General features: G+C 34.4%; 1 protein-coding gene across 1 annotated transcript; it reads right to left on the reverse strand.

The window, feature by feature from the left end:
- Nucleotides 1–855: 855 nt before the first annotated feature.
- LOC147394436 (rust resistance kinase Lr10-like) lies at nucleotides 856–5935 on the reverse strand. The gene is made up of 3 exons (XM_086454721.1): nucleotides 5027–5935; nucleotides 2250–2291; nucleotides 856–2154 (listed from the first exon to the last, which is right to left on the reverse strand). The coding sequence occupies exons 1-3, from the start codon at nucleotides 5316–5318 to the stop codon at nucleotides 1049–1051; spliced, it is 1440 nt and encodes a 479-aa protein (XP_086310847.1). The 5' UTR covers nucleotides 5319–5935; the 3' UTR covers nucleotides 856–1048.
- Nucleotides 5936–9262: the final 3327 nt, after the last annotated feature.

Below are 9262 nucleotides of genomic sequence, written 5' to 3' on the forward strand. Positions count from 1 at the left end.
TAATAAAGATCCTACTAACCTTTATACCAGTCTCCTAATAATTTATTACAAATAAAAATTAATTTGGTCCAACATTTAACATTGCAAATTATGGATATGTCGAGCAAAATCTACCTTTTTAAAGGATGCAAGATCACCTTCGATCGATCGAGATTAAGAAGATTGTGAATGACAAATAACAACTCTCTTCTAATTGGGCTGCCAATAACAGCTCTCTTCTTAAGAATGGAAGAAACCACTATTTTTTTTAGAATTAATGTTAATTTTAATATTAATTGTTTGAAAAAAGAAACGTGATTTTGTAAAATAGTAACCAATTTAACACATTTAGGATATTGTAAAATAGTAATGGATTTAACATGTTTAGAATCCTAGATCTTGTAACCTAATGGGTTGCTTAAATTGGTATTAATGTTTGAGGTTATGTTTGGAAGAACAAAATACCATTGTGTGGGAGAAATTTTGTTACATTCTCTATGCCACGTGGACCAATGGGAATTCGGGGTCTCTAAAATTGGGGTCGCCAAAATCACACTATTAAAGAATTGACTCATGATTAAGGATCGATAACTGTACCCTGTTCTTATAAAATAGCTACAATAAGTCATTATTGGGACATGACACTGTTATGGACAAAAGAATTGTTTTTAAATGTCATTCCTCCCTTTGGGTTGGTGTATTTATAGGGGAAAAAAAAAAATTAAGGTAAACTTTTGCTGAGAAATTAAAATAAAAAAATAAATAAACGGGCCATTTTTCTACTAGCTGACTACATGACCATTGGTCCTCTACCAGCCCCAATATGTAGATTATATTATAATTAAGACTTTTCTAGTCCAACCAGAGGCTGAGATGGAGGAAGAATATAGGGTTCTTAATGATCAAGAAAAATTACCTTAGTATCCATTTTTCTAGGAAACCCTTTTGAATTATCGTCCATTGGAATGTTTATTACAGAACCTTTTCATTCAAAAGTAACGCTAAAATTTCATATTACAGCACCTTGTAAGACTAGGTAGTGCTAAAATCTCATATCTATATGCATATATCATTCCAGTTCTATGATAGACAGTTCTGTCGAAGTTGAATCTGAGTGAGAGGCATTCATGGATCTCTGTCTAGGAGAAGATAAGACAGGCTTGGGGGGCATTTGCAAATTATCAACGTTTTCCTCTAGCATCTCTATCACTTTAGTCATAGAAGGACGATCCACTGGCTTCATTTGAATGCACCAGAGCCCCACCATGCATAGCTTTCTTGCAATTTTCGTCTCGATCTCCGTTGCATTCTCAATACATAGATCTCTGCCTTGATGGAGTTGATCGTAAACCCATGATGGGAAGTAAATTTCACTCAAATTATCTACTCGTACATCAACATTTTTTCTTCCTCCAGCCATTTCAATCAATAACATTCCAAAACTATATACATCCGATTTATCTGACACAACCCCAAAGTTTCTCGATATCAATTCAGGAGCTATATATCCTATTGTCCCTCTGGTAGTACTGACAGAAACAAAGTCATATTCCTTAGGGTACAGTTTCGAAAGGCCGAAGTCCGAGATTTTTGGGTTGAAATTGTGATCTAAGAGGATGTTGTGAGGCTTGATGTCGAAATGTAAAATGCACATGTCACATCCCCGGTGTAGGTATTCAATCCCCTTAGCTGTGCCCACAGCAATATCGTGGAGTTTTTCCCAGCTTAAAAAGTGACGTCTTGCTTCCTTTGAGAAGATATATTTATCAAGTGATCCATGAGGCATGTACTCATATACTAGAGCTCTCTTTGAACCTTCTGAACAGAATCCAATCAGCTTTACCACATGAACATGGTGGATTCTACCGATGGTAGCCACTTCATTAATAAAATCTTCCCCATTGCAATTGGAATTTCCCAACATCTTTATGGCTATCAAACCACCAGGGAGTTGCCCTTTGTATACAGATCCAAAACCTCCTTGACCAAGTTTTTCTCTGAAGTGGTTAGTCATTCCAATGATATCAGTGAAAGAATACCGTTTGGGTATGAGGTGGTGCTGATTACGAAGAAACTTCTCTATAGTATCCAAAGTTGTATGTTTCTTTCGGAAGATGTGTATTATGAACATGAATATAATTACTGCTAGGATAATTCTTTGTAGGAACACCAATCCTGCAGAGTGTGGAGAGAGAGGAAATGCTTTAACTCTAGAAGTAATAATCAGAACTTTTGTTTAGAGGTATTGAGCTAGGAATTGGAAATCGTACCTATATATAATAGCGCTACGGAAGGAAAAAGAAATAGAATATCTGCAAAATAGAAAATAAGAAACCAAATATATAGATTAGAAAGATGCAAAAGCAATTTCAAATAGGACGTTAACATGTATATAAAATTAATCGTATGTTTGGGGTCGAAAAACACCCTGACAATAATGTGACTAGTCTTGAAAATATGTGATTTAATTAAAAAAAAAAGTGTAGGATGCCTAGGGGTATACCAGCAATTACATCCTTGGAAACATTAAGCTGTGCTGCACCAATAAGTCACCTAACAGTACTTGGAAACATTACATACCCTATTGCCCCTACCTCCAATTTTTGCTCCCTTTCCCCTCCCCCTCAATTGTTTGAAGATGATATTGCCTCATGACTGGGCCTACTCTCATTAGACTAATTTAGAAATAAATTAAAAAAAATCCTGGCTCCTCCTCTGCCCTCGTCTTCAATCGAAAATTAGAAAACTTAATTTTATTTTTCCAAAACCTATCAATATCTTCTACCTCTTTTTTGCCTTGTTCTCTTTTTCAACCTTCAAATTCCCTCATTTACCGCGAACTCCAATTAGAACTGATCGAAGACATCCCACATTAATTAATCCGATAAATATAAATTAAGGTACAATCAATTTAAAGAAGGTGGGCCCCACTTAAGCTATAAACATTTTGCATAATTCATAGCATTTTGGGTGGGCTGTGCTGCACCTGCACTTTAATGGAATATCGAGCTTATGATATAAGTAACTATTTGGGATATGTCTATTTGGGTCCACATATATATGATTGGGGAATAAAAAAAAAAAAAAAAAAGGGCGACTTGACCATATATGTATATATATATATGGGTAGCGTTCAATGGCCAACTTTTTGGCAAAACATTTTTCAAAACATGAGTTAGAAGTTTTGGAATGGGCTGATTTTTGGCGAGGATGATCTCTACGGTGAGGAGATCATCCTCACCAAAAATCAGCCCATTCCAAAACTTCTAACTCATGTTTACAAGCTGCAAACTCGTGGACCGTCCATTTTTTGTAAACTGTTTTTGATGGGGTTAGAAGTTTTGGAATGGGCTGATTTTTGGTAATGATGATCTCCTCACCGTAGAGATCAGCCTCACCAAAAATCAGCCCATTCCAAAACCTCTAACCCATGTTTTGAAAAATATTTTGCCAAAAAGTTTGCCATTGAACGCCCCCCTATATATATATATATATATATATATGGGTCCCGTTCGGCACCCTAAGTTTTACCACACACTTTAACAAACGCGTTTTGTCCTACATGGGTTAGAAGTTTCGGAATGAGCTGATTTTTGGTGAGGATGATCTCTATGGTGAGGAGATCATCCTCACCAAAAATCAGCTCATTCCAAAACTTCTAACCCCATAAAAAATGATTTACAAAAAATTGACGGTCCACGATTTTTCAACTTGTAAACATGGGGCTAAACATTTCGGAATGGGCTGATTTTTGGGGAGGATGATCTTCTAATCATAGAGATCATCCTCACCAAAAATCAGCCCATTCCAAAACTTCTAATCCATGTAAGACAAAAAACGTTTGTTAAAGTGTGTGGTAAAACTTAGGGTGCTGAACATTTCCCTATATATATATATATATATATATATAGGGTCCCTTTCAGCAACAAACATTTTGACAAACATTTTGGCAAAACATTTTTCAAAACATGGGTTAGAGGTTTTGGAATGGGCTGATTTTTGGTGAGGATGATCTCTACGGTGAGGAGATCATCCTCACCAAAAATCAGCCCATTCCAAAACTTCTAACCCCAATTTATAAGTTGAAAAATCGTGGACCGTCCATTTCTTGTAAACCATTTTTGATGGGGTTAGAAGTTTTGGAATGGGCTGATTTTTGGTGATGATGATCTCCTCACCGTAGAGATCATCCTCACCAAAAATCAGCCCATTCCAAAACCTCTAACCCATGTTTTGAAAAATGTTTTGCCAAAATGTTTGTCAAAATGTTTGTTGCTGAACATTTCCCATATATATATATATATATATATATATATATGAGTAGCGTTCAATGGCCAACAGTTTGGCAAACATTTTGGCAAACACATTTTTCAAAGCATGGGTTAGAAGTCTTGGAATGGGTTGATTTTTGGTGAGGATGATCTCTATGGTGAGGAGATCATCATCACCAAAAATCAGCCCATTCCAAAACTTCTAACCTCATCAAAAATGGTTTACAAAAAATGGACGGTTCATGATTTTTCAACTTGTAAAATGGGGCTAGAAGTTTTGGAATGAGCTGATTTTTGGTGAGGATGATCTCCTCACCGTAGAGATCATCCTCACCAAAAATCAGCCCATTCCAAGACCTCTAACCCATGTTTTGAAAAAGTGTTTGCCAAAATGTTTGCCAAACTGTTGGCCACGGATAGGGACCCTATATATATATATATATATATATATATATATATATATATATATATATATATATATATATATATATATATATTATATATATATATATATATGTATATGTATATAATATTAAACCTTTGTTGAGTTAATATTTACTATCCAACAAGCCATGGGCTTAACGCATATCATTGAGTAAACAAGAGGCTAGTGGTAGGGTTTGGATCGAAGGTAGAAATGAAGAAACTCTTTGGGCAATATATATCTATAAGAATCCAATTTCTCTATTCAAATTTATCTAGATTTTATATTTTGGTCAAATTTTTTCACCCATAAAGTGATAGAAAATTAAAAAGGTAAGTGAGTAGATAATTACCTAAGCACCGAAAGTAAGATGATGTATCATTGGAGAATAGAGAAGAACAAAAGTCCAAAGTGACTCGTTCATAAAATAGACGATTGTACGCTGACGGACCCATCACGTATACTTGGAACCCCTTCAGTAATAATTCGTGAATATTCAGATACAGTAGTGAAGAATTCGCCATGTAGTAGTAGTACTCCTGGCAGTCTATAGGAATTGTAGTAATAAAGCTACATGAACCTTCAAGATCGGAGATTACTTGGTCACCGTAGAGAACATAGACATTGGATGTGTTCCCACTCATGTTTCATGGTCCACGGATTTCGAACAATTCACGAAAGTAGCAAGACAAGTAGCTAAGGTTTCATACGGGAATTGATACGTCTTGGCATAATACGGCTTAAAACCTGAAAAGATTTGATTCAACTTCAGAGATCGGTATGGAAGACTGCAATTGCTGCTTAACACGTTTATATCGACCACACGGATTGTGCTTCGGGGGTAGTCATATGAAATCGATTTTACATAATATCTCCTCGAATAAAGTTGTAATATGGTCATGTTATTATTATCACAAGAGAGCTCGTATCCAGAATCGCCACAGTTTGAGGGATCACTCTTTAAGCGAAACGGGTAGCTGATATTTTGGATTTCTCCACAGGCAGATGGAGAACAATCTTGAAGAAGGCTTCTTCTTGCTTCAACTTCAACTTGAACAATAAAGAAGAAATAGAAAAGTGAAGCTAGAAGAACCGCTGATGACATCACTTCTCTTCTCATCATATTCTATCTCAGTTGTAAGACCTTGTCGTCTTTGTGGAGATTGTTCTATGCTCTTACTTTCTTATGCTCATCTGGGTCTCTGCCTTAACCTCTGTTGACCTTTCATAAAAAAATAAAAAAGTCATATTCTATCTCCTCCACAAAAACAAAAAAGAATATTCCACTTTAAATTAAGAAACTTCTCCATTTTGCACCCTCCCACTTTTGAAGCTGTGAAATTGAAAAAACATTTGCTCACAGAAATCACAAAAATCCGACATCCACCAATCACATTTTCCCTCATTTATCGAATTGAATCCTTAATTATTTGTTACAAAACTACCCTCACTTACTTGACGTGGCATGCCATGGAGAGTGTATTTACTATGAAAAAAAAAGTGCTGATTTTTCAACTCAACCTGACAGGGGACTTATAACTGACGCGACATGGGTAAAGAAGAGTACATTCTTTCCCTTGGGATACATAATCGACGTATCATCTACAATTGTGAATCTCGAGAGTACATTTTGTATTTCAACCGGAAGAATCTACGATTCATTATGCATGACATGTCAATGAATTTTTAAGTCCAACTGTCAGGTTGAGCCCAAAAATCATTAGTAAAAAAAGAATCACTCTTATGAATTAGCTAGATAGGTTAAAATAGAATAAAATTCCTCACAAAATTTTGTTGAGATATCTCAGAGAAATTCTAGATCAATCAATCACACAAACCCATGTGTATTGAATGTGTTCCTAATTTACAAAAGTACCTTATTAGTTACAAAACTATCCTTGACGTGACAATCATTAAGAAGTCTGTGAGCATAACACGACTGGGTTAAAGTATACTAAAACCACGATCTTGGTTAAAATCCAACCTTCACCTACTAATTTGTAATCACTAATTGCTTAAAAAAATTTAAAAAGCAAGGTAAATTTCACAAGTTTTGTTCTTAATTCAACTTTTTCCATAACATCTAGAATGTAGTGTTAGATTGCCAATGTGGTAATCCCGTGTGGTAGGAGGGGTTTGCTATGAGGGTTCTGGGCAAAACATTTCCATCATGTTGTAACAAACACATTTGAGAAAATACTAGCAATTTCTTTTAATTAATTAATTAATTAATTTATTTATTTATTTATGTAATGGGTAAGTACATCTTGAACTCACGACCTCTAAGTTGTTTTGCAATTTGTCAAACCAATTGAGCTATGGTTCTAAGTCTTGAATACAAGCTAATTGTTGGTGCCATTCTGGTAAGTTGATCAAGGTTTTAACATTTGAGTGTTAATGCCATCACTTGGGTTCAAAACCAATCTAGCTTGCTTTCCACAAAAAGTAAAAAAAATAGATTTGACAAGACGTATTTTTATGACAAAAGAGAAAAATATAAAATGTAACAATACATTTTACCAAATGCGAGCCAATTGAAAGTGCCAACTTGTGAAGTTGGTTAAACTCTGAGTATTGATACCTACCAGACCACAATGCAAACTGGTACAAAGTGAATCAATTTGGCATATGATTCACACTGGGTTCAACGAATTCACCAAACCCACATTGACCAATTTGCAACCTAACCATTTCAATTTATTAAATTGTCATTGGATTAAATAAATAAAATAGTTGTATTTGTAACTTGCATTCTTGAATTCATCAAACCCACATTGACCAATTTGCAACCTAACCACTTCAATTTATTAAATTGTCATTGGATTAAATAAATAAAATAGTTGTATTTGTAACTTGCATTCTTGAATTATATGTGCGTAAGTGAACTGAAGTACTGAGCTTAGAACAGTTATATATGCCTACCCATTCCCATGGTACCGAACTACGAGGCCAAATTTGAATTGAGTGAACCGATGAATCAAATAATATTGGTTGATACCGTGACTCAGGTCCAAAACTCATGTTCACCTTCTAGTTACTAACCATTTTCTATTTATTTTTTGAGTTGTGATAATCGAATTATCTTACGTGGCAAATTCAATTGATTTCTTATGTGACAAGTTTGAGAATAGTAGATCTACATTTCTCGGGATACACGATTCTCTTATATATATATATATATATATATATATGGGTCCTGTTCAGCACCAAACATTTTGACCAACATTTTAGCCAATCATTTTTGTCCTACATGGGTTAGAAGTCTAGGAATGGGCTGATTTTTTGTGAGGATGATCTCTACGGTGAGGAGATCATCCTCACCAAAAATCAGCCAATTCCAAAACTCCTAGTCCCATGTTTACAAGTTGAAAAACCGTGGACCGTCCATTTTTTGTAAATCATTTTTGATGGGGTTAGAAGTTTTGGAATGGGCTGATTTTTGGTGATGAGGATCTCCTCACCATAGAGATCATTCTCACTAAAAGCAGCCCATTCCAAAACTTCTAACCCATGTTTTGAAAAATGTTTTGCCAAAATGTTTGGTGCTGAATATTTCCTTATATTTATTTTTATGAAAAAATGCAATTGTGTATCTCGAGAAATATATATCTATGATTTCCGTATTTATCACATTAGAGTAATCGATTGAATTTGCCACGTGGGATAATCAGATTATCACGATTCTTATTTTTTTCTTAAAAAAAAAAAATGTAATTTAAATAATTTGATCCATTTACTCCATATTGCACTTATGATGCCAAATGAATAGAAAGTCCATTTCCACATAATCTGTCAGGTAAGAAGACTACTGAGTCAAGCTAAAGTTTATTTCCACGTACCCGTAAGAGAAGAAGACTACAGAGTCCAGTTAAAGCCTATTTCCTCTCTTCTTCTGCCGTACAAATTACACTTCGGACCATTTTTAAAAATATTAAATGGATAAAAAGCTTACACGTGGATGAACAAACACCAACCATCTTACCAGACAAAGGACCACTTGTTATGACTGAGTGCGATTTTCTTGACAGGCATATCGTTGACGGATAGTGACCTCACAATCCGATTGGAGGATTACTTGAAATATTTTTCGGCAGTCCCTCCATCTTAATTTTTTATATAATTCTTATACTCTTTATTAATTAAATACAAATTTAAATAGTCATTTTCAATGAAATAACAAAACACTTGTCTTACTAATATGATAAGATTTTAATCCTTATTAAGGATTATTTTACTCATATAGATAATCACATCATCAATCCAACACTACCACATTCCTCTAAGTTTCATCAAATACTTAGATTAAAAAAATAAAATTCAAGAAATAATTTAATTTTTTAGCTTGATCCAAGTTTTTGAAACTTGATGGCTATCAAACTTTCAAATAAATCACAAACTTAAAATTGAAATATAACGATAAAAAATAATTATTTTTTTAGGATTTGTATTTTCAAAGTTCATATACTTTTGTTCATTACAATATTGAAGCATCCGATCATATTTTTGGATGCCACAAGGTGAGCCCAAGATTACTTAGACATAATAAAGTATTTTAGAGAAGCACTTTTCATACTAACTTAGTAAAATT

The sequence above is a fragment of the Akebia trifoliata genome, chromosome 9 (genome assembly GCF_017979445.1).
Source record: "Akebia trifoliata isolate Shusen 1 chromosome 9, ASM1797944v1, whole genome shotgun sequence".
NCBI classification, from domain to species: domain Eukaryota; kingdom Viridiplantae; phylum Streptophyta; class Magnoliopsida; order Ranunculales; family Lardizabalaceae; genus Akebia; species Akebia trifoliata.

Bases quoted from the DNA above. Each gene is read 5' to 3' on its own strand.
- LOC147394436 (XM_086454721.1), bottom strand. From the start codon at position 5,318: ATGAGTGGGAACACATCCAATGTCTATGTTCTCTACGGTGACCAAGTA. The intron at 2,292-5,026 runs GTAATTATCTAC...TCTATTTTGCAG, and splicing joins ATCTTACTTTCGGTGCTTAG to ATATTCTATTTCTTTTTCCT. The intron at 2,155-2,249 runs GTACGATTTCCA...CACACTCTGCAG, and splicing joins CGTAGCGCTATTATATATAG to GATTGGTGTTCCTACAAAGA.